The sequence below is a fragment of the Heterocephalus glaber genome, unplaced genomic scaffold (genome assembly GCF_053883595.1).
Source record: "Heterocephalus glaber isolate CG9 unplaced genomic scaffold, H.glaber_assembly_v1.0 deba00000071, whole genome shotgun sequence".
In the NCBI taxonomy this organism is placed as follows: domain Eukaryota; kingdom Metazoa; phylum Chordata; class Mammalia; order Rodentia; family Bathyergidae; genus Heterocephalus; species Heterocephalus glaber.
This window is the reverse complement of record NW_028258137.1, coordinates 19,447,501-19,473,864: the sequence shown is the minus strand read 5'-3', so window position 1 is coordinate 19,473,864 and position 26,364 is coordinate 19,447,501. Positions and strand designations below refer to the sequence as shown.

Below are 26,364 nucleotides of genomic sequence, written 5' to 3'. Positions count from 1 at the left end.
AGACATTTAGAGAGGAACTGCTGCCACTACTGTTTAAACTCTTCAATGAAACTGAAAGGGAAGCAATCCTCCCAAATTCATTCCTGGAAGCAAGCATCACCTTGATCTCCAAAGCAGAGAAAGACCCAACCGAAAAAGAGAACTATAGGCCAATCTCACTAATGAACGTAGATGCAAAAATCCTTAATAAGATAATGGCAAACAGAATGCAGAAGATCATCAAGAAGATCATACACCCTGATCAAGTGGGATTCATCCCAGGGATGCAGGGAGGTTCAATATACGAAAATCCGTTAATGTAATACACTATATCAATAGAGCCAAAGACAAAAACCATATGATTATCTCCATAGATGCAGAAAAAGCATTTGACAAAATCCAACATGCATTTATGATAAAAACCCTACAAAAAATTGGAATAGATGGTCTCTACCTCAAACTGATAGAAGCCATCTATGAAAAACCAACAGCCAATATCATACTAAATGGTCAAAAACTGAAATCCTTCACACTAAAATCAGGAACAAGACAAGGATGTCCACTATCACCACTGTTGTTCAATGTAGTTCTGGAAACATTAGCCACGGCAATCAGACAAGAGAAAGGAATAAAGATAGGAAATGAAGAAGTCAAATTGTCATTATTTGCAGATGACATGATACTCTATACAGAAGACCCCAAGAACTCCACCAAAAGTCTTCTAGACTTAATAACCAAATTCAGTCAAGTAGCTGGTTACAAGGTCAACACACAAAAATCAAGAGCTTTCCTCTACACGAATGACAGACTCACTGAGAGAGAAATAGCGCAAATAATTCCTTTCACAGTAACATCCAAAAAACTGAAATACCTAGGAATCATCCTAACAAAAGAAATCAAAGACCTCTTCTCTGAAAACTATGGCACTCTGAAAAGAGAGATTGAAGATGATATCAGAAAATGGACAGGCATCCCCTGCTCCTGGGTAGGAAGGATTAATATAGTGAAAATGGCCATACTTCCAAAACTGCTATATAGATTTAATGCAATTCCAATTGAGATCCCAGCAGCATACTTCATAGACCTCGAGAAAACAATCCAAAAATTCATTTGGAACAAGAAGAGACCCAGAATAGCAAAAGCAATTCTAGGTAACAGAGGCATGGCAGGGGATATCACAATCCCCAACCTGCAACTCCACTACAAAGCTACTGTGATAAAAACAGCATGGTACTGGCAAAGAAACAGACCTGAGGACCAGTGGAACAGATTAGAAGATGCAGAAACAACACCAGACACACTCAGCCATCTCATCTTCGATAAAGGAGCCAAACACCCTCACTGGAGGAAAGATAGCCTCTTTAATAAATGGTGCTGGAAAAATTGGGCTTCAACTTGCCAAAGATTAAAACTAGACCTGTATCTCTCACCATGCACTAAAGTAAAATCGAAATGGATTAAAGATCTAAATATTAAAATAGAAACTCTGAACCAGTTGGAACAGAGGTTAGGTAGAACCCTTGAAGACATTGGTGTAGGAAAAGATTTTATGAACAAAACGTCAGTTGCCTGTGAACTAGCACAAACAATCAACAAATGGGATCTCTTCTTATTAAAAAGCTTCTGCACACCAAAAGAAACCACCAGCAGTGTGAAGAGACAACCCACAATGTGGGAAAAAATCTTCACCTGCTCTTCCTCAGACAAAGGTCTACAGTCTCAAATCTATAAAGAACTTAAAAAGATCAGACCTCCCAAATTTAAAGACCCAATCCAAAAATGGGCATCTGAAATGAACAGACATTTCTCAGACAAAGAAGTAGAAATAGCAAATAAATACATGAAAAAATGTTCAACATCACTGGTCATTCGAGAGATGCAAATGAAAACAACGCTGAGATTCCACTTCACTCCAGAAAGAATGGCTGCTATCATGAAATCAACCAATAACAAATGCTGGCGGGGCTGTGGGGAAAGAGGAACCCTGCTCCACTGCTGGTGGGAGTGTAGACTGGTGCAAGCACTGTGGAAATCAGTATGGAGATACCTCAAAGAATTAGGACTGGAAGTCCCATCTAACCCCGCTATTCCACTGCTGGGGATCTTCCCCAAAGAATTAAAAGAATCATACCACAGTGATATATGTGCACCCATGTTCATAGCAGCGCAGTTTGTAATAGCTAAAACTTGGAAACAGTCCAAATGCCCATCAACTGGAGACTGGATAAAGAAAATGTGGTTTTTTAATAAAATGGAGTACTACTCAGCCATAAAAAATGAGAAATTAGAGACATTTATAGCTAAGTGGATGCACATTGAGGCAATACTCTTAAGTGAAATAAATAGGACACACGTGTATATATCGAATAGTTTCTCTGGTGTGAGAAACTGAAAGTGTAAATAAGGACTAAATGTATAATAGGTAATGTGAAATAGGAAGAAAAGGGGCAAAGGGGAAGGAAGTGGGAGGGCTAAGGGAAAGGATAGAAGGGAATGGGATTAATATGAGAAAATGGAAAAATAGGAGCAAACTCTTTGTAAATAGGGAGGGCTGGAGGGGTTGAAGGGAGGGCTGGGCAAAGATGAAAAACAAGAACCAAGAGAGACTATGTAAAGGTGCAAGTATCCAATGATGAATGTCATTATATTGTATACCTAAAATGTACCAATTATTAGAATGAATAATCGATAATGTAAAATAGGAATAAAAGGTCCAAAGGGGTAAGGGTAGTGGGAGGCACAGAGGAAAGGAAAGAAGGGAAAGGAAAAAATGATGAGAAATGGAAAAAATGGAAATAGGGAAGGGTGGAGGGCGTGAAGGGAGGGCTAGGAATGGGGAATAAATAAGAACCAAGATGCATTATATAAAGGTACAATTCCCAATGAGAAATGTAACTGTGTTGTACACCTACAATGTACCAATAAAAGAATTTAATACAAAAAAAAAAAAAAAAAGAAGCTGCCAGAGCCCAGTCAATCCACAAAATCATGGAAGATAATAACTTGTCTAAACCGTTAGTTTTGAAGTAGCTTATTATGCAATAAATAACCAGAATATATTCTAATTAAGTAATATAAATAAAGCAATACATATTTGGTTATTACTTTTTTTCCTTCTGGTAAATTTGCTCATTATGACGATAAACTGGGGGCATACTACTTTAGTTGGGACAAGAGGTTTATGATATGTCTAGGATGTGTTGCTATGTAATAATCCTGCACAGTTAAAATTATCAAGAATAAAAATATTCTGAGGAACCATAGATCTTGCCAATTCTCTTATTACACTTTCAGACAACACAAAATAGACATTGAACAAAGAAATCTCTATACCTCCAAAGTTGTGAGTTAGAAGTCAGTGGCATACTTCCTGTGACTTCCCTATTCTACTAGATGAAATTTAGTGGAGTCTTACAACAGCAGTCCTCTATAATAGTTTAGATTCACTCACTATCTGCAAACAGTTATACTTAAAATATAGATGGTAGTTCCTGTCTGTGATGAATTAGGTATAATCTGTTCACAAAATGAAATTTAAGTACCACTGTTATAAATACCCAGAAAATACTTTAAGATTCAATTCAAGTGTTTACTCAAGATTTTATTATATTTGGTAATTTCATTGCTATTCTTACCTGGATATCTACCATGTTGTTTATGAAATCTATCAACAGCCCGTAACAGTAAGTACAATACTATTTCATTATCTGGATTGTCCATGCGGGAAACTAAAAGGGCGAAAAAAATCAGAATAAGTTGCGTTATGTGAAACACACAAAGGATGAAAAATTACTATATCCTCAAGTTTCAGGATACAAGACAATATTGCCACAAAATTTAAATATTTTGTGACAATAAAACAGAAGTTGGTAAATAATAATAATATAAAGGGAAAAACATTAAAACGTTACCCACTGGTTTTACAGACTACTAGCTGGAGCCACAGAATCTCCATGAAAGTAGTCAGATGACATTAGCTCTTATGTACAGCATATTAAGGACCTGATGACTTAAAAATAATTTTATGTATGTTAAGTTTTTATATAATACAAATTAAAATTACTTGAATAGGTTTATAGAATAAAACTAGACTAGCACATTAGTTTTTATATTATCACCACACCTCAACACTCCTATACACAAAATATTTATATCTTTCAAGGTTTTTTTTTGTTTGTTTATTAAGGTACTCAGGATTGAACTCAGGGCCTGACACACTGGGCTAAATCCACAACCCTTTTATTTTTTAAGACATATTCTCACTATGTTGCTCAGACTGGCTTCAAACCTGCAGTCCTTCTGTGTCAGCCTCCTTATGAGCTGGGATTACAGGGTATACCACTGTGCCACTCAGAAAGTTATTATACTTACTGATTTCGTCCTTGTTCATTGTATTCACACCATATTCTTCAGCTAAGGAGCGACATCTCACCACTCGAAGAAATGCAGAATTGCTACCTGAACACAGGAAAGACTTTATGGAAATAATGGTTGTAACAAGTCAATATTCAAATTAAAGGTCACCTTAAGAACATGAAATTTTGTATGTACCCTTCACAAACATGAGACTATGAAGAAATGTCTTCTATTTGGCTCTAATGGTTAGCAGAGAAGGCAGCAGAACACAACTCATCTTAAGTTGATATGCTTGGCATATCAACTAGTTCAGCACTGAGTAAGAAGGCGATGGCATCTCTTTAGCTTCAGTTTGTTATTTGTAAAACTGTCTACTTGTGAGAGTTCTGTGGATCAAATGTGACAAGAGTATAAAGTGTATACCTAACGCAATGCCTGATATGGCTCAATAAACAGTAGTTTTCATCATTATTGTGGATAAATAGTCCTAAAGGGGATAATGTTATATATTGTGCTCTTGGAATATGTAAGGCTTAAACAAACATTATATTATGGAAATTTTTAAACATGCCACAGTGGACAGAACAAATTCTCAAATACTCAACATCTGACTTTTAATCTGGTATCATATAATCTAATAGAACAAATGACTGATGCATACACCAGGAGCAAGATTAGCAGTGTAACAAAACATTAAAACTGAGCCAAAGCAGGCACTGTAGAAAAGTCATGAAATAGATATCTTAGAATGTCTTAAGGAGGGGAAGCATGCAAAATATAAGTCTTCAGACAGCATGTAAAACAGACTTTTTTATTATTCTGCAACTCTTAAATAGAAAAGAAAATGTTTTTCCTACTGAGGAATTATGGAGATGATCCCAGAAGCCCAGCCACTCTGAAACTAGATGGCTAATTCTTAATTCCCTTATAGTCATTTACCATAGATCAAAATGGGTAAAGGGCCAGGGATGTAGCTCAGCGGCACAGCGCCTATATAGCAAGTGCAAGGCCCTAAGTTCAACTTCTGGTACCAAAATAAGAAAAAGAAAAAAAGAGTATTTAAACCATTATTGTCCATATATATGTGACCCAAGACTTTATACTCTAAGTCTTCAGACATAATTTACCTTAAAATTACTAAGCCATGAGTTCAAGGCCAGCCTGAACTACACACTGCGAGACCCTATCTCAAAAAACTAAAAAAAAACAAATAAAAACAAACCAAAAAAAACCCCTCTCCATTTATTTTATTGTAAGAAAAAAAAGATGAATTAATTGATCAATCCCATTAAGACCATGGGAAATTTAAAATTTCAACCATTTGAGATTTTTGCAAACATTCCCTATGGCACATTTTTATCAAGCAAAATAAGGAAATTAATTCAAGGAGACTTACAGAGTAATTTTAATTCTTTCTCTGAAATGGATTCTGGTGCCTGTAAAGAGATAAATGCAGGTTTTGCTCCAGTACAAGAGAAGATTAACAGAAGGTATGGCAAAAAGCTAATGGCTCTGCGATCAGGAAGCTCTTTCCAAGAGCTGAGAGCGCACTTCCAAAACAACCTGTTTCTTTTTAACAGGTATTCTCATTAGGTAGGCAGGCGAATGTACCCTCTAAAGAACTGCTGTGCTGGAGTTTTGTGATCAGGTCTCCTGTGGGAGATATACTATCAAAGGCCCAGTGTGCCTAGCAGTTTACCTGGCCAATGGACTGCAACAATTTGGCAACATGATGGCCCACAGCAGCAGCATCTTTCTTTGCTTTTTGACGGTAACTGAAAAAAAAATACAAAAAGTTACAATTAATAAATTTTGGGGCCGGAGATTTAGCTCAGTGGTTCCACAGCCTGCCTTGCAAGCGCAAGGACCAGAGTTCGATCCCTGGTACCAAAAAAAAAAAAAAAAAAAAATTCTGAGATTGGCAAATTTTAAATTATCACAATAAAGCAAACAAAATTTCTTTTCAATGAAAACATACTGTCACAGAAACGTGAAATGTGAAAATGCAAAAGAAATGCCACTAACAGCACCTTTTAGTGGTCAGCAATCTTTGCAGTATCGGTGACCCTCTTGGGGCCTACTAAAACCAATACTGCCACCATAATTAACAGTATCCAACTTAAACCTATCTCCTAAAGGGATCTATGCCCCAGGCTTCTTCAACAGAGGAATTAAGAAATTAGGTCACTGATGAACACGAATTAACTTCTTGAAGTGAAGTCCAAGGCAAGTTAAAAACTTCAAAACTGTCCATCTACAAATTCATGCAAAACTTTTCTTTAGGCCTATTTACATTTCTCCCTCTAATAATGATCAGTGTTTAAGCTTACAACTTCCAAGTGAGGTTATACTTTTTTCAATCTTCAACTGACTTTTCTCAAGTTTTGAGTAGTTCAACACTTAGACCAGGACAAGAAACCAAGATTCATTAGATGGTAACTGAGATCTCTTGACACTGCTTGACTCTTGAGCACACAAAGCCAGTGACTAAGGATTCATCAGCAGCATGCCCCAACTACACAAAGATAACATCCATGGAGACCCATTCCTACAACAGCTGTCTGGGTCAGGCTAATGATCCCTGGGATAACAGGTAAGTATCTACAGTGATGGATTCTTTAAACTTTAAAAGATTAATGATAAGAATTCATAAAAACTAAAGACTTCACAGTTTAAAAGTTATAGATAGGCCATGGCTAAGAGTAAAGGCTCTAGGTTTCAAGAGGTTCAAATCTTGATTTTGTCATTTACCAGCTATCTGACCTTTTTTAGGCTTTAGTTTCCTCATCAGTAACACAGGTATAACAGAATCTCATAAGGTTGATATGGTATTGTATAGAATAGTTATAACACAGAGTAAATAATCAAATGTTAGGTTTTATACTGAAATGGCAAAGAAAAAATTGGTCCTTAGAGATACATGGGAACTCTCTATACTTTCCACTCAATTTTATTGTTTGAAACAAAAACTGCTCTACAAAATAAAATCTATTTCTAGATAAGATGGCCTGTAATTCCAGCACTCAGGAGGCTGAGGCAGGAGGATCACTGTGAGTTTAAGCTCAGCCTGGACTGCATAGCAAGACATTCTGTCTCAAGTAACAAACAAATAAAACTGAATCTATTAAGAAAAAAAAGTCTGCAAGTTTTTACTTTTTTTTTTTTTTTTTTTTTTTGGTACCGGGGATCAAACTCAGGACCTTGCGTTTGTGAGGCAGGCAGCAGAACCACTGAGCTAAATCCCCAGCCCTGTACTTTTAAAGCAATTAAGTTATACTAGACTTCCATTTGATTTCTGACTGCTGAAATGTTTCTCCCCAGTGTAAACAGATCAAATTGTTACATAGTTTGAAAACAGTGACTCACACATTTTGGAGTTTTATATATTTGCCTGAATCTGCAATCATATCAGGAATGGTGCCTCGAACTGGTAAATTTCCTTGACCTTCTTTGGCTACAAATTCCTTTAAGGCACGAGCCAAAATCCAAAATGGTGGAGTCTAAAAGAATAAGAAAAATTAACATTAAGTGGTGTTTTATTTTGATACAGAGATTAAAGGAGCATAATGTTTATTTCTTATTGTTACCTGTTTTGTAATATTTATGCAGCGATCATCATTAAATATATCTTCAATATTGCTTGGAATCTAACAAAAGAACATGAAATATTTATACTAAGAATTTTCCTGCCTTTCATAAGTCAATAATATTTCTTCCGATAACTTTTCTGAATTCTCAAAGTGTAGTAAAATACCAACTTTTTATTTCGTTTCATTTAGAATCTGACCAGATGGAACTCTGACGCAGGAAAAGAAAATAGAAGAAAGCCCTCTCTTGCCCACTTGTCAGCATTCAAGACCAGCCTATTCTATAAGTGGTGTAAAGAAGGAGCCAAAATAACTCACTTTACAGTTACATCCGAAGACAAAGATTACAGACATTACTACTTGATCAGATTTGCAGTTTTGCATGGATTTCCATCTTGTCAAAAATCTGAAATCCCTGCACCCTAAACTAGAGGCTGTTGAAAGAGAAAAACCACTTAAAAAAACCCAAACCCCTAAATAATTAAATTATGCTATTCTATTGCCAGCAAGACCATCAGACATTAATAAAAACTATAAAAATTGTAGGCTTTGATTCTACTGTGTGGAAAAAAAGAAATTTTAGTGATAACCAACTGTTCTCTTTGCTTCCATTCCCGCCCCCTCCATTCTATTCTCACAAGAGCCAAAATGACCTTTCAGAAATATAAAGCATATCATACCACTTCCATGCTCAAAACCCTTCAATGGTCTTCAAGGCCCTTTCTGCCTCTCCAAATACAAATCCTTCCCACCACTTTTCCCTTCTTCACTCCAATCACTTTGGCTTTCCTCTTGATACCTGAACAAATGTTAGGCTTTCTCCCTATCAGGACCTTTGCATATACTTTCTCTACCTGAAAAGCTCTTCCACTATATCTCTGCAAGTTACTTCTCTCAGGCATCTGCTTAAATGCATCCTTTTGAGAGTCTCCCTGACCCTCATCTAAGACTGCCACCCGAACCCAGACCCCATTCTGCCCCATTATGCTGAACTCCTTCTGCTCCAATGTTGTTTGTTTTTTGAATCAGAGTCTCGCTATTCACTATGTAGTTCAGGCTGGTCTTGAGGCCACTATTAGCAGGTTGGCCTTGAACTTGCAGTGATTTTCCTGCCTCAGCCTCCTAAGTGCTGGGATTACAGGTGTGTGCCACCTTCCCAGCTATGCTACTCCAATTTTGTTCAAAGCAACTAGTGCATTTGTATCTATTTAGTTTACTGTCCTCAGCCACGAGAACTGTATTTAAAAAACTGAGATAAATTTCATACTCAATGAAAGGCACAGATCTTATACATATAATCTGATGCACTTTGATAACTATACATATATTTTTTCAACCATCTTTTCAATTAAGACATAGAAATTTTCATTACCCCAGAATGTTGATTCATGAAATATACACTTTAATCACTTAGCAACACTATTTCATTGTCTTCAAAAAGTTTGCAATGATAGGTTAAGAGCCTTCCTCAATGTGAAAGGCAGCTGTTTCCAAATGTAAGAACATTCTAACTTAATCATCAGGTGTGTTAACACAAAGTTACTCAAAATCCTCACTAGCAGACTTCAATAACAAAATCACATCATAACAAAAGGTGAGTTGTCCTCCAAATAAGTTTTGAAGTATACAATGTCATTAACAACACCTTCCATTATATCCAAATAATTACTAACAGAAGAAAAGGGAGGGTAACAAAACTTTCCACGAAGCACTATTTTGGATTGGCAAAACAATCACCTTCATTACATAGTTTTTACCCCCAAACTATTTTACTATTTATAAATCACATACTTCTAATAAATAAAGCTGTTATAGATATTTATTTCTAACTATATATTTAAGAAATATTAACTTAAATTGTTATAATCAACTTTCACATCTGAGGACTTCAGAAAACATCTTTTTTATATGAACCCTTCAGTAACTTTTTTTTTTCCTTCAGTAACTCTTAATACCTGAGTTGTATTTAGTGCTGTGTTCACATTTTTAATAGCTTCTTCAAAATTCTCTTCATCTTCTGGAGTTCCACTTTCAGTCTTCAAAATCCCTATTAAAATGGAAAATGGTTAACAAACAATAGCCATTTTCATCTTACTCTTTCTACTCTCAACATTATAGAAATAATCTCGTCAGATTCTAAGGGAGGATCAGAATACTGAACCTTAAGAAGAAACAGCTTATCATTTGTCCTTCTTAAAACCATACAAGAAATGGCTCCTTTACCTCTCCAGAGGAAAAGTAAAATAAAAGCTCATGATGGCATCACCTGACAAAGGTGCTAAAAGAAATTGAATACGTGCTTCAAGCAACTTGATTTAAACTTTATATAATATTTAATCACATCCCATATTACCTTGTCTAATCAAATCTCTGAAGTCTTCTTTTTCTTTATAGGTTTTAGGAATTCGTCCATTTGTCTAAATTGGTGAAAATTTTAAAAATATATTTAAAAACTCAAAATACGGAAATTCAGAGTCCAAAGTTTTCCCCATTCTCCACATGAGATTCTACACTTGATCTTAGCCAAAAGGCCGAGAAGTGATTCCACATGAGATTCTATCAACAAATACACTCCTCAGTGAAATGAGACTCACTTGCTAGAAAACAGCAACTGAAAATCATTTCTCTACATTCATTTCCCATTATTAGTTTAAGAATGACACCTATTCAAATTTCTATTTTTAAATAAAAATATCAGTATTGAAAGAGCTGCTAGATTTAAATTTAAAAGCTCCAACCTACCCTACAACTCCTCAAAGAAAAAATTAATCTCCCATTCCCTTTTACAGAAATTCTCTATAATAAATTGAATATATTTATATATACAATTTTTTTAAAAAAGGACATACTTCACTATACCACTGAGCTAAATATTTAGCTACGATCACAATCCATGGAGTATGGCTATGGTCCTAAAATGAAAGACAAATCAAAGAAAATAACAGTATTAGTTAACATTAATTCTTCACTACATCATAGGATTTTCAAAATTCAACAATATTTATGATTATCTTCTGATATATGTAAAATAATGAGCACAGGAAAATACACTGGGGTAATAAGGACTAATTTAGACATTTTTTTTTAGAGGCAGTGTCCACGATGTCAAGTATGTACTATACTCCCATTTTCCTAGCAAGAAAATAGGCTCAGAGACTGCCACTCCCAAACATAGTTCAAATCTCTTTCAGATACCAAGCCTAAGGGGCCAAGGATTTAGCTCAATGGCACCACACCTGCCTCGTAGGTAGGTAGGCGCAAGGTCCTGAGTTGATGCCCAGTACCAAAAACAAAAACAAAAACAAAAAAACACAGATACCAATCCTAGGCTAAGAAAATCTTCTTTGTGTTTTTTGATGAACCAAATAAATACCTGGGTGTGGTGGTACATGGCTGTAATCACAACACTTGGGAGGCTGAAGCAGGAGGATTATATGTTTAAGGTAAGCCTGGGTTACAGTAGGTTTGAGGCTAGCCTAGACTGTAGGGAGATCTTTCTCAACTATCCCCCCCAAAAAAGCCCAAAACACTTGCACATTAATATGTAGCTGGGAAAAATATATATGCTCTTTATATTTATAGTCTGGCTGGGCATGGTGGCACATGCCTGCAATCCCCACTAAGAAGGTTAAGGCAGAAGGATCACAAGTTCCAGCTCAGCCTGGGCAACTCTGTGAGGTTCTTTTTCAAAATAAGCCTGGGGATGTAGCTCAATGTGAGGTGCTGGGTTCAATCCCCAGTACCACCCAAAGGAAAAAAATTATATAGCCTATTATAAATAGTATTATTTCTGCAGTAAATATATAGTTACCTGGGTAATTTTAAGTTTCAAGAGGCTCAATTTCAACAACTATCCTTCCCAAATTCATTTTTTTTTTTTTTGCAGGGGGATGAGGTCAAACTATGTTCCTCAGGCTAGTCTTACATGTGTTCAAGCAATCCCTTGCCTTAGCCTCCCAAATACTGGGATCACAAGCACATGACACTGATACTCTACCTGGGTATATTCAAACTCCCCCTTTTTTCTTTCTGAAGCAGAGCCTCACTATGTAGTCCAGGCTGTTCTTCAACTTGTGATCTTCCTACTTCAGCCTGCCAAGTAGCTGAAATTTCAAGTGTGCACCACCACACCCAGCTCAAACTATTTTTAAAAATTTTTATTTAGAAAAAGACCATGAAGAGGCCTTCTAAGATACATTAATGTGTCTGGATGGTGATTATCCAGAGATATTCAGTTTATACGCATTTCTTCAATAAAAATGTCTTTTGAATTTAGGAGAAAAATAAATTTATTGAAAACAAGGTAGTGCTGTTATTGTGTAATATGGATGACAAAATATGGAGGTTCATGATATTTTCTTACAGTGGCATAATTCAAAAATTTTAGGTTGAACAAGTATTTTGCCTATCTATAAATGTAAGGAACACACACTACCAACCTTTTTTTCCATATGATCTAAATCATAAGACTGAAAATGTTCTTTCAGTTCAGGAAATGGCTTATCCAGTCGTAGATCCTCTAATGTATTATCTGGATGAGATTCTATTACTGTGAAACAAATAATCCAAAAAAAAAACAAAAAAACAAACTTAATTCTTTAGTAGTACTGTGGTAATATGCTACATTATAGGAATTTAGGAAACTGGTAATTCTTACATGGTCACAGGACCTAGGTATATTTTTCAGTTATTGAGGTATAATTTCACATAGTGAATGCACAGATCTTAAATGGGCTGTAAGTTTTAATAAAAGTTTATCTAAGCATGATAGTTCATGCCTATAACCCCAGTACTCTAGGCACCTGCGGCAGGAAGATCACAAATTTGAATCCAGCCTGGGCAATTTAGCAACTTACCAAGACTCTGTCTCAAAAAACAAAATAAAACAAAGAGACAAACAAAAAAACCTTACAAAAATTTATACAGAGAGAAAATCTGACAACCTACCCTCCTTCCTCTTGTGGTCTTTGATAGACAGCAATGCCTAGAAACTTTACCTAGAAACCTGATGCTCATCCTTGACTTTTGCCTCCTTGGCCCCAACACCAGTCACTCCCACTTCCTAATCTCACTTTGCATACTCCTTTCTGCATGGGGCAGTATAGGAGAGTCCATGATTTGAGTGTTTAGAAAGAGACATGATGTAGAGACACATGCAAACTATGCGATCTTAGGCAAATAACTTAATCACTCTGTGCCTCAACATCATCTGCAAAAAGCAGATACAATAGTATCTGGCTCATAAAGATTTTGGGAAAGGTAAATGCATTAATACACATAAAGGCAGGGACACAGCAAACAATGTTGCCTTTTATTACCTACCTCCTCTTCTCCTCTTCCCTATCTCTATAACATCTTCCCTAAGTCATGGGCATTCTGCTCCAACCCCTTATCTAGATCATTGGAAATCTATAACTGCCCATTGAGATACTACTCCTCAGTGATGCCATCAATGCCAAAGGGTATCACTGCACTAACAGAGTGCCAGGTTGACAGCTGGCACAGAATGAAAATGCTTTCATGAGCAAATAAACACTGTGTGAAATGAAAATCTAAGATTAAGCTTTTTTGGGTAAAGGGCTAATATCAGCCCTGAGCACATACAGATTTATCATGATTTTGGTCTCCTATAACTGTTTTCTTGGGAAGAGTAGCTGGGTAAATGCCTTATTATGTGGAACTGCATATGAACCAGGGGAACCAAAGGCATGCATGGGAATGGAATAAAAGGGTGGTATGACTCTGGCTCTCTCCTGTGTCAATCTGTACATGCCCTATGTAGTAAAAGGGCAAAAGAAAGTAGGTACAGTAATATCTCAGTTCATGAACGCTTCATTTTGCAAACAATTTGGTTCGTGGGCTGGGGATTTAGCTCAGTGGTTTTGCCGCCTGCTGCATAAGCGCAAGGACCCTAGTTAGATCCCCAGTACCAAACCCCCGCCCCCAAAAACGCAATTCAGTTCGCAAACAAAAGCCTTCAGCAAGATTTTGCTTCTATTCGCAAACCACTTCAGGTGACAAACACAACCACAGCCATCTTCCCCATACAAAAACTAATGTAGCCATCTTACCCCAAATTGTAAAACAAATCAGTTTGTAAACCAAGGCACCCTTGTACTTGCATAGCTGTTGGGCCTCCTAATCAGATGAAGAAGCCATACCTGTTATATCTCTGCTTTGTATCCTTCTATGCTAGGTAAAGAAACAGATTAAAACCTGTTGAGTCTAACTGCCACTGTGAACCTATAACAGGATGCGCTGCTACAAAAATACTTTGCAATATAAAATTGACTTTCTAAGGTTCTAAGTTTCTAAAATTGTAGCTAAAGCAACTGATAGCAAGCCCCATATGCTCAACAATTTTACCTGAATGTTCTTTTATAATGATCCTCATATAACCAACCAGTCCATATGTCCTACAGATCAAAAGAGGGATTTGGGAATTCCAGAGGACATCTGCTAAACGTAGCAACGTACTGTAAAGCAAAATAAAATAGGAACATGAGCAAATGAACATGCCAAGTTTGAAACATGCCAAAAATGAAAATATCTTAAAGCAACTTTCTTACTAAATAATAAATACAAAGATACATCATTGCACTTACATAAGCAGCTCAAGAATACAGTGAAAGGCAAACAATTTCACATAACTGCAGTCTCAAGGAGAGTATGTCTTTTGGACTAGAGGGATATGAAACTCTAGTTTATAACAGTAGGAAGAATGCTGTGCCGCACCTCCCTCACAAGTGCAAGGTCCAGAGTTCGATTCCCAGTAACCCCCCCCCAAAAAAAAAGAAAGAAAGAAAGAAAGAAAGAAAGAAAGAAAGAAAGGAAGAAAGGAAGAAAGGAAGAAAGGAAGAAAGAAATTGTATTGGGCCTGGGATTTAGCTCTGGTGCCATGCCTGCCTCCCTCACAAGCACATAAGGTCCTGAATTCTATCCCCAGTACCACCAAAAAAAAAAAAAAAAAAAAAGAATGCTGCTGACACTTTGTAAACATCTCCCATCATAGAAAAAACACTTATAAATCCCATGTACATATTTCCAAATAATTCCTACAATTCTACCTAACTTTTAATCCTAAAAAGTAGCCAATGTTCACTTAATTTTTTTCTAATGTTCACTTTAAAGGCTCTAAATATATCCAAAAAAGTTTCAGATTTCAGGATTTTCATTCTTCTACATCTTTTCAATGCTAGAATAATATACACAGGAACTTCAAATTGAAGATTTCTACAGAATTTAAGAATTTGGGTTCCATTTTTTTCCTTTTCTCATATTTTTTCCTTTCCTTTCTTTCCTTTCCCCTATCTCTCCCACTTCCCCTACCCCTTTAGACCTTTTCTTCCTATTTCACATCATCAATTATACATTTTGATCCTTATTTACACTTTTAGTTTCTCACAAAAAATATGAGAAAAGAAAAAAATGGAAACAAAGTGTAAATAGGGAGGGGTGGAGGGGCTGAAGGGAGAGAAGGGGAATGGGGAAAAAATAAGAACCAAGATACATCATATAAAGGTACATGTAAAGGTACAAGTTCCCAATGATGAATGTAACTGTATTGTATGCCTAAAACGTACCAATAAACTTAATGAAAAAAGAAAAGAGACCAACATCACATTTTGAAATGCTTTTGTGGAGGAGCATCCAGACCAAAGTAGCTCTTTAGAAGAAAGGGCTCCCAAAATTGAGGCCCAAAAGAGAGAAGTTTTCAAAGAGCTTGGAGAATTTTGGACTCTAGAGGAATTTCCTCATTTAAGAAAATACAAAAACAAATAATGGGAAATGTAGACACAAATATTCCCACTTGGATGGGAATAACTTTCCAACCCAAATGATTCTTTACTTTGAGTCTCTGCCAGAAAAATAAAGATAGCAAATCAAACACTGAACTAGAAATGCTCTTATACAAAGGCTTGTATTCCTAGGAGCCCAAAACAGACACCGTTTGCAAAGTTTCTGCATTTTTATACAATTAGAGATTCTACTCTACAAAAAAAAAAAAAAAAAAAGAATTTTGGAAACCACATCTTAAACTGTAGAGAGAAAATAAAACTATGCAAAAATCTAGTAAAATTAAAAAATTTTTAAGAACATATTAACATCAAAATTTACCTTTCAGGAAGCTGAGTTGCAACCACAACAGTAAACCTACAGAAAAATGAAGGATCATTGTCTAGAAGGTTTTCTGGACTCTAAACAAGACAAGGGGAAAAAAAAAATTCAAGTTTCACAATCCATATTAAATGAGGCAGAAACAGGTAAGCTATTTTAGAATAAATGAGATAACAAATTCAATTCCAAAATGAATCTAAATGATACAAAATTCAAAATTCTAAGTTTCTAGATTAAAAAAATATATTTTAGTACAGAAATAATATATGTATGTATTATACCTCTTCCACAAAACTTCCAGAGACATCATTATTTAGTTCCTGTAAGAACTCCATGGCAGCTTCAGCTCGGTTCTTTTAAAAAACAAAGCATTTGACTTGAATTAGAAAATAACTTAGTTGAAATGTAATCCCCCAATTTACAGACGAGGCAAAACTCGCTGAGAAACTACCACCAAAATTTCTTGTACAGCTGAGACAACTCTGTTTTCAGTGTTTAAACTGAGGCTCAAGTATAATATTACTTAAAAGAGCTGCACTATCATTACCCATAATTCTCAAATGACATTATTTGCCCTCAACTTTTCTGATCAGAGAAATGACCAAGAACCCCTGCATAGCAGGTGATCCTGGATCAAGTGCAGACTTACTCCAACAACTCACATTTACAATTCTTTACACAGTCAGACATTAAACTTTCACTGAGAATATTATACTAGGTTCACTAACATGGTTTGATAAGGTTTTGTATTTAAAATATACAAATAAGGAATCTTTTGGTTAATGTCAATTAAAACTGTTGTTAACCAGAATACTCCAATTTCTGAATATTGTTATTCAAGACTTTAATAAAGAAAAGTGTAAAATCACACAGAACTTCTACATTCTTAAATTACCAAACATATAAAGATTTGCCATATTAGAAAAATGAGCTAACTTTCTCAGAGACTAAGCTCATTTAAAGTGAAAGCTGCCAGGTGTGGTAGTGCACGCCTGTAATGCCAGCACATGGGAGGGTGAAGCAGGAGGATCACTGAAAGTTTGAGGCCAGCATGAACTACATAGAGAGACCCTATCTCAAAAAAACCAAATCAAAACAACAAAAAAAAGTGAAAGCTACCAAGACACAGTTGCACTATTAGATGCTCACACACAAGTATATTCTACAACAAATTGATTGTTTACCTTGCCAATACTGCTCCTTTGAAGGAAAAAACTAAAGGGATAGAACAGCAAGAAAAAAAAGTTTATGTTACTATAAAGAAAAAGTTGTTTGTTTGTATTCATAGTATAAAGCAAACTTTTTTTAAACAAACTATTTTTGAAAAATGATTTTAACAGACTTCTTAGAGGAAGAAAATCTTATGAAAACTTATAAAATTGAGCTAATAAATCAACACTTCCCAAATTATATATCATAGAATATAAATTTCAAAAGATGCTTTGAGAAAAAAGGGTTCCCAGCCTTAAATTGGGAACATCATATGCCACATTTCCTTCCTGGAAATTCATAATATACATAACACACATGATATTAAAGTTTTATAGTAAAGAAAAAAAAAGTTTTATGGTAAAGAAATTTTAACTATATTTGTCCCACTTCTCAAACTCATTTAACCACTGGCCCATTTAGCACCTATTAACATTTCTTTAAAATTAGTGTTCTGCAGACCACCCTCAGAAAATATATCGAACCATTTGTTTTTGCAAGAAACTATAACAGCTTTATTCAGGTGTCCACACATACCCCTATCATGTTCTATGGCCCAAATAAGAGGCTGATTGTCAGTCACAGTGCTATAGTGTGATAAATGCTCACGGCTCCATAAAAAAAAGAAACCTTTTTCTCTTCATATCTTGCTATAATCAATCAAGTAAGCAAAAATATGACTTTTCTTTACAGATACCAATAAAAGGGCCATGTTGAGGACAGCAGAAACTTGTACTATCACCCAAAGACATCAAAGATGATCACAAATTAAATTCTGGTTTTCCTTCTATCACGTCCATGATATTGTTGTGTTGGGCTGGGATTTAGCTCAGTGGTTTCGCCGCCTGCTGCGCAAGCACAAGGACCCGAGTTCGATCCCCAGTACCAAAACAAAAACAAAAACAGATATTGTTGTGTCTTTCCTAACATGTATATATTTGAAAAGAAAAGAACACACTTGTTTCCAGCATCTTCTCCGCTGACCTGATTTCCATCAATAATCGTAAATGATCCAATACCTGGAAGACAAAACAGAGTCAGTTAAGACTATTTCTAGATTATCGCCAGGGATTTAGCTCAGTGGTCCCACCACCTGCCTCACAAGCATAACATCCCGAGTTCGATCCCCGGTATCGAAAAAAAAAAAAAAAGAAAAGAATATTTCTAGATTAAAACATTAAAGAAGTCAATTTAAAACACAACTACTAAACTACATTACCTGGTAGTACCAAGTTTTTAAGGATTTCAGTGCCTGTAGCTGTTGCATTTATCAAGCAAACATGAGCAGATTCCAAAGCCTCTTGCCCATGATCACCCCACAACCTACAAAACAAGACACAAATTGAACATTTTAAAAATTTTCACCATAATATACAGTAATTTTCCTATCTGAATGGTGATCTTTGATCTTTAAAAGTGTTCATACATACAATACCTGTACTGTGGCGATTACATGGCAGAGTTACTAAAGACTTAAGATTATACTTTGCATGGTAGGCAAAGGAGCATCAAATCAGAATCAGAACTTGGTCATCCAGCTTCATGTCCTTTACTTTTTTTTTTTTTTGGTACAGGGATTGAACTCGGGAACTTTTGCTTGTGAGACAGGCGGTGGAACCACTGAACTAAATTCCCGGCCCCATGTCCTTTACTTTTTTCAAACCAGATAACTTACAGGGTAGAAAGTTTCTGTAACTACTCATCATTGTTAAAGTGTCTTAGCTAGACACAGTGGCACATATCTATAGTTCCAGCTACTCAAGATGCTGAGATAGAAAGACTTCCTGAGCCAAATTCACTGCCAGTCTGGGCAAAATAATGAGACTCTTGTCTCTTATACAAAATAAGAAAACATTGACTTGCACTTAAAGCCTAGTCTATTCTGTTTCATTTCTCCTAAGTTACACTAGATACACTACAACACATTTAAGACCTTAACACAGGCCAAGTGCAGTGGTGTAATCTCAGGTACTCAGGAGGCTGAAGCAGAAGGATCACAAGTTTGAGGCCAGTCTGCAACTTGTTAGCAAGACCTCGTCTCAAACTAAAAAACAGAATGAAGATGAAGCTCAGTAGAGGAGCTCCCCTGGATTTGATTCCCAGTACCACACACACACAAAAAAGTCATGATATAGGACTTATCACTGTGACATCTGCAAGAATAAGCAAAAGTTTTGCCAAGAAAATAAAATTATTATCATCTGAAAAGCTTCACAAGAAGTGCTTTTAATACACAAGTCTGGCATGATGGAAGGGTGAGGCTGGAGGATCATATGTTGGAGCTCGGCCTGAGTAATGCAGTGACTTAGAGAGACCCTGTCTCAAAATTAAAAAGGACTGGGGACATAGCTCAGGGAGAAGGTCCTGGGATCACTCCCTAGTATCACAAGGGGAAAAGGGGGCATTCTAATTGCATGATTAACAGATACATACATTAACAAACACAAAGATATAATAAGTATTAGAAATATATGCTATAACCTGATTCACACTGGTATATTATTACGAAGGGAAAGTACATGATCACATGTTTCATGGCTTCCAGGCCAAAATGGTTGGCTTTATACTCAAAAAAAAAATCGATTTATTTTTTCTTGACAGTACAGAAGTATGGGGGAGCCCAAATCATTAGAAAACACCATATCCAGATAAGTATTAGCAGCCCAGAAGACTAAGAAAGACTCTGATGTGCTTTCCCTGTCACCTGATCTAAAGTAGAACCCCCCTTCCTTAGCAGAGCATATCACAACCAACTGCCCCATTTGATTTATTTGCTGAGTATCCATCACTTTTCTAAACTCTGTAAGGGCCCAGATTATCTCATATATTCACCACTGAAGCCCCAACTCCCGACACAGGGCTTTACCCAGGGTAGCAGATTACTAAACAGCTGTCAAATGAATGAAAGACTATCCTGGAAGAACAAGATGGACTGGAAACACCTGTGGTTCCTCCCCCCCAAAAGTAGGACACCTATTCAATTGATAGATGCTTAGGTAGCTGGAGAATGAGTCTAAGAATATTGGTGCATCTCTCAGTGATGTTTGAAGAAGCCAAATAAGTGATCCTCTCTACTCTTGTGCTGGTCTGAGAGCCAAGAACTTGATGACTACTACTGGTCACAAAATTTTATTTCTGCTTCCCTCTGACCCTTCCAAACCAGTAACTAGTACTTGCTATGAAAGGTAAAGTTTGGTAGTAATTTAATGGAATAGATTCAGTAGAAAAATCTTTTGGTGCTTAGTAACCTCAAGTATCTTCTCAGTTGGATCATACATTGTTACACTTGTATTCAAAGCACAACAGCTCCAAGAATTTACATGAAAACATGATAGTTACAAAGCCTCTGTCATCTTTTTTCTTTCACCTCAGAATCCGGGAAGCAATAATGCAACTGAGTAACAACTCTAAAGAAGCCAGAGTTTGAGGAAAGGAAAGAAGGGAATGGAATTAATATGAGAAAAGGAAAAAATGGAAACAAAGTCTTTGTAAATAGGAAGGGGTGGAGGGGTTGAAGAGAGGACAGGGGAATGGGGAAAAAATAAAAACCAAGATATATTATGTAAAGGTACAAATTTCCAATAACGAATATCATTATATTATATACCTAAAATGTACCAATAATTTTTTTTTAAGCCAGAGTTTAAAAACATGGAGAACTCTGGGTAAATTACCTAACTTCTCTAAGACTCAGTTTCCCCACATATAAAGCACCAGGAATGTTTGGCTTCAAGGGAACTCTCAGAACTAAGCACCTAAATCCCCTAAGACAGCCCTAGGCTGTAGGTGCAAATGCAAGTTCTGACCCTTAGAGGTAATCTGTAACTTCTTTTGGCTTGGGGACTCCAGGAAGGAGGGGGAGCAAGCATTTTTACTATCTTCATCAACACACAAAAGATACTCAATAAATAAGAAATGAGAAAGGAAAAGGCAAGGGTGGGAAAGGAGCCCAGGATTAGCCACGTCAAGTGAAGTAGCCCTTGGCCACACGTGCTACTGGCACCAGATATGATGCTAGCATGGAATAAGATGTGCTCTAAGTGTAAAATACCCGATTTCTAAGACAGCATGGGGGGGGGAAGTAAAATATCTCAGTAACTTTTTACAACGTGTACTGTTGAAATACTAATATTCTCAACATACCTGGCTAAATAAACTACGTTGTAAAAATTTACCTCACCTATTTATTTGTACTTTTTAAAGGTGGGTACTTCAACATTTATAATTACGTATATACGCGGCTCGCACGATGCTAAATATTTCTAATCGGACAGCGCTGGCTTAGAACAATACCTGGCATTCCGTGCCTCTCTCGGGGATGGGCTACTCCTGATCCCCCATTCTGCAAAACGAGGGGCCTGAGTACAGCGAAGAGGGGGCGGCAGCCACTATGGGGACCCGACTGATCTGAGACTGCGCCCCTCGGGAAGTGGAGTCCTGGCCTTGGTGAAATGCGCCGGCCCCCCAGGCTCCACACGGCGGGCCCGCCTGGTAGGAGGCCCTAGGGCGGTCCTTCCGCGTCGCCCTCAGCTTAAACACTGCCGGGACACAGGGGACCTCGCCAGCCTACCGGCTCGGCTAGGTAAGCCCCAGCTCACCTCAGCTGCCGGTCGTACTTCTGTTCCTTAAGCAGCTTTCCAGGTTGCGCCATGGCCGCGCCCGCACCCCGAACAGACTACCCGCAACCGAGCGCCGCCACCGGTTCCCCACGCGCGCAAGCGCACTGAGCGCCCTTTGCCACCTTTTGTGCGCAACCCGCACGGGGGCGCCGCTGCTGTACAGCGCACGCGTCACCGTAATTCCCAGCATACTCGGTCGATTGCCGGAGTAAATAAACTGAAGCTAGTGGCTGGCCTCCGACTCTCCCGCGCTGCTGGTGTACTAGTTAGTTCCTCTGTTCATGCGGTGATTGTGGGGAATTCAGACTTCAGAATCAAGCCGACTTGGATTTTAATCCCTGATTGTGAGAATAGTTCTCTATCAGATCCTCAGTTTGCTCGCCTGTGCAATGGGGATGAAGGGGTCTTTTAGCCTTAAATGAGATTGGGGGGGGTGTACCGGGGATCGAACTCGGGACCTTGCGCTTGCGAGGCAGGCTCCGTCCGGTTAAATGAGATTTTAAATACAAAACATCTTGCATAAATAATTTTCATTGTCATGATCATTATTGTTCACTCATTTCTTTCGTTCTGAGGCCTGTTTTGAGCCACAAGAACAGCTGCAGAGCAAAGACAGTAAGTTTGGGCCCTGTTCTTGGAGAGTTCACAGTCCTCTGAGTCAAGAGTGACAGTAAGCAAGACGATGTGACCCTCCTACAGAGGGAACCTCGGGCCCTGGGGGTGCATAGAGGAGCCCCAACTTACTCCTCTCCAGGAATGTTTCATGTGTGGAGATGGAAGGGTATTTTAAGCAGAAGGAACAGCAGATGTCATCTCTAGACAACAAAGTAGCCTGTAGGTGTTAGTGAAGTTGGTCAGGTGAAGAACAGGAAGTGGTTAGGGGAGGTTTGAGAGACAGCAGAGGCTAGGTTATGAGGACCATGAAAATAGAAACAAGAATGTATTTATGCATTTATTTCAATAAATTTTATTTTATCTTATTCTACCCCCCCATCCCCCTAACCTCCCTAAGTAGAAACAAGAAAGAATTTAAAGCTTCTCACTCCTGAAAAGAAGCTTCTTTTCTGGAAGAGGATGGATGTCCTCTGGAGATAAGTGCCAAGGAAGGAGGTTACTCCATAAGTAAGGGGAGGAAAGAGAAGCCCAATGACTGGTAGGCAGAGATGAGAATTCCTTTCCCTCTTTCTCAGATCCTACAGACATCTTCAGGTTAATTATTGCCAGAAATAAAGTAAAACTGAGTACAGATCCCCATGGCCCACCCTCAATCCCTTTAGGGTGGAGATGGGAGAGGACACAGCTTGACAGTTATGATGGAATGATGATGAATGCACTTCCCCTGGGCTTGGTCTGAAGGACCAGGGTGGAGGCACACCCTCCCATGCTTCCCTGACTCCTCCCCAGCACCCATGGAACACAAATGATGGGAGATGGAGGTACGAGACTTTCCCAGTTCATCATGTGCTATGCTGTGACATTTCCTTCTGCAGTTGGACAGGTGAAATATAAGGGATAATAAATACACCTGGGAATGTAGGAAGGTTGAAAGGTGGTAGATGAAAGTTCACTGTTTAGCCTGTCATGCTCATTGCAGTCACAGACAGCATGAAAGGAAATATCCCCAAATCTGGTGCCTGTGTGTGTAGGCTATATTACCTGTGAAGAAATGCATGATTTTCTGCACACAGGTCATTCTCCAAAACAGACCACATGCTAGCTCATAGGACATGTCTAAGTAAATGTAAAAGAATTGAAGTTACCCCCTGTATATTATCAGACCATAGAACAACAAAGTTGGAGATCAATAACATAAGAAACCACAAAACTACCACAAACACATGGAAATTGAATAACACCCTCCTGAACAACCAATGGGTAACAGAGGAAATTAAAGAAAAAATTAGTTTGTACAGTAAATGATAATGCCAGTGCAATGTACAGGAATCTATGGGACACAATGAAAGCAGTTCTACATGGGAAATTCATAGCAGTGAAGGCCCATATTAGGAAAACACAGAGAACTCAGATAAATAACCTAATGCAGAACCTCAAGCTCCTAGAAAAAGAAGAGCATAACAAGCCCAAAGCTCATACAAGAGAGGAAATTATAAAGATCAGAGCAGAAATTAATGCAATGGAGACTGAGAGAACAATACAAAAAAAATCAATGAATCAAAGAATTAGTGTTTCAAAAGAATAAATAAAATTGATAAACCTTTAGCCAACCTTATCAAAAAAAAAGAAAGAAAAGGCTCAAATCCATGCAATTAAGAACTAAAAAGGTGAAGTCACAACAGACCCAGCAGAAATCCAGAGGATCATTGATACCTACTTCGAGAACCTGTACTCTAATAAAATGGAAAACACAGAAGAAATGGACAGATTCCTAGATACATACGAACTGCCAAAGTTAAATGAAGAATATATTGAAATTCTAAACACCCCAATTACAATGAGTGAAATTGAAAATGTAATAAAAAATTTACCAACAAAGAAAATCCCAGGTCCTGATGGCTTCACTGCTGAATTCTACAAGACATTTAAAGAAGAACTATCACCATTACTCTTTAAACTCATCAAGGAAATTGAAAGGGAAGCAAGGCTTCCAAATTCATTCTTGGAAGCAAGTGTTACTTTGATTCCAAAACCAGGGAAAGACCCAACCCAAAAAGAGAACTACAGGCCAATCTCCCTAATGAACATAGATGCAAAAATCCTCAACAAGATACTGGCAAGCAGAATACAGAGGGTCATCAAGATCATACACCCTGACCAAGTTTGATTTATCCCAGGGATGCAAGGATGGTTCGACATACATAAATCAATAAATGTAATACACTATATTAACAGAGCCAAGGACAAAAACCATATGATCATCTCAATAGATGCAGAAAAAGCATTTGACAAAATCTAACACCCATTCATGATAAAAACGCTACAGAAATTTGGGATAGAAAGTCTTTATCCCAAGCTAATTAAGGCTATCTATGAAAAACCAACAGCCAACATCATACTAAATGGTCAAAAACTGTCACGCTAAAATCAGGAACAAGACAAGGAAGGATGCCCACTATCACCACTCCTGTTCAATATAGTTCTGGAAAGATTAGCCACAGCAATTAGAAAAGAGAAAGAAATAAAAGGAATAAAGATAGGAAAGGAAGAAGTTAAACTGTCATTATTTGCTGATGATATGATACTTTACATAGAAGACCCAAAAAACTGGGCCAAAAGACTTCTAGATGTAATTGACAGATTCAGTAGAGTTGCTGGATATAAGGTCAACAGTCAAAAAACAATAGCCTTCTTATACACAAATAGCAGACTCACTGAGAGAGAAATTCGGGAAACAATTCCTTTTACAGTAGCATCCAAAAAAATGAAATATCTAGGAATCAACCTAACAAAGGAAGCAAAAGACCTTTACACTGAAAACTACAGCACTCTGAAAAAAGGAGATTGAGGAGGATATAAGAAAATGGAAAGACATCCCTTGTTCCTGGGTAGGAAGAACGAATAAAGTGAAAATGGCCATACTTCCCAAACTACTATATAGATTTAAAGCAATGCCAATTGAAATTCCAACAATATCCTTCACAGAACTAGAGAAAACAATCCAAAAATTCATTTGGAACCAGAAGAGACCTAGAATAGCAAAAGCAATTCTAGGCAACAGAGACATGGCAGGGGGTATCACAATCCCCAACCTGAAATTATACTACAAAGCTACTGTGATAAAAACAGCATGGTACTGGCAAAGAAACAGACCCAAGGATCAGTGGAATAGATTAGAAGATGCAGAAACAACTTCAGACATACTCAGCCACCTCATCTTTGATAAAGGAGCTAACTACCCTCACTGGAGGAAAGATAGCCTATTTAATAAATGATGTTGGAAAAACTGGATTTCAACCTGCCAAAGATTAAAACTAGACCCATATCTATCACCACGCAGTAAACTAAAATCGAAGTGGATTAAAAATCTAAATATTAAAACAGAAACACTAAACTTGCTGGAAGATAAGTTATGTAGAACTCTTGAAGACATTGGCATAGGAAAAGACTTTAACAAAACCTCAGTAGCACGGGAACTGGCACAAAGAATCAACAACTGGGATCTCATCCTATTAAAAAGCTTCTGCACTGCAAGAGAAACCACCAACAGAGCTAACAGACAACCTACAATGTGGGAAAAAAATTTTAGCAGCTGTACCTCAGACAAAGGATTACTATCTAGAACATACAAAGAACTGAAAAAAATCAGACCCCCCAAATTTAAAGACCCAATTCAAAAATGGGCATCTGAAATGAACAGACATTTCTCAAAGAAGTAAAAGCAGCAAATAAGCATATGAAAAAATGTTCAACATCATTGGTCATTTGAGAGATCAGATGAAATCAACACTGAGATTCTACCTCACCCCAGAAAGAATGGCTGCTATCAAGAAATCAACCAATAACAAATGCTGGCGGGGGGTGTGGAGAGAAAGGAACCC

General features: G+C 37.4%; 1 protein-coding gene and 1 pseudogene across 5 annotated transcripts in view; both read right to left on the bottom strand.

Annotated features, from left to right (window-relative positions):
• Positions 1–26,364, bottom strand: part of Nae1 (NEDD8 activating enzyme E1 subunit 1) — a 39,990-nt gene that overhangs the window by 7,427 nt on the left and 6,199 nt on the right. Inside the window, exons 1-17 of one of the 5 annotated variants that reach the window (XM_004843093.4) lie at positions 21,848–22,004; positions 18,469–18,572; positions 18,208–18,268; positions 17,225–17,255; positions 16,322–16,393; positions 16,041–16,120; positions 14,289–14,398; positions 12,362–12,471; positions 10,772–10,834; positions 10,276–10,339; positions 9,878–9,969; positions 7,923–7,982; positions 7,702–7,835; positions 6,035–6,110; positions 5,732–5,771; positions 4,351–4,437; positions 3,615–3,707 (exon numbers count right to left, since the gene is read on the bottom strand). In XM_004843093.4, the coding sequence (XP_004843150.1) occupies positions 3,615–3,707; positions 4,351–4,437; positions 5,732–5,771; positions 6,035–6,110; positions 7,702–7,835; positions 7,923–7,982; positions 9,878–9,969; positions 10,276–10,339; positions 10,772–10,834; positions 12,362–12,471; positions 14,289–14,398; positions 16,041–16,120; positions 16,322–16,393; positions 17,225–17,255; positions 18,208–18,268; positions 18,469–18,572; positions 21,848–21,900 (1,330 nt within the window). In that variant the 5' untranslated portion in view covers positions 21,901–22,004. Of the gene's footprint in view, positions 1–3,614; positions 3,708–4,350; positions 4,438–5,731; positions 5,772–6,034; positions 6,111–7,701; positions 7,836–7,922; positions 7,983–9,877; positions 9,970–10,275; positions 10,340–10,771; positions 10,835–12,361; positions 12,472–14,288; positions 14,399–16,040; positions 16,121–16,321; positions 16,394–17,224; positions 17,256–18,207; positions 18,269–18,468; positions 18,573–21,847; positions 22,012–26,364 lie in introns of those variants that run through there. The other 4 variants (XM_004843095.3, XM_021256935.2, XM_087181953.1 and 1 more) reach the window with 4 other exon arrangements.
• LOC147830651 (U2 spliceosomal RNA) lies at positions 10,343–10,465 on the bottom strand (annotated as a pseudogene).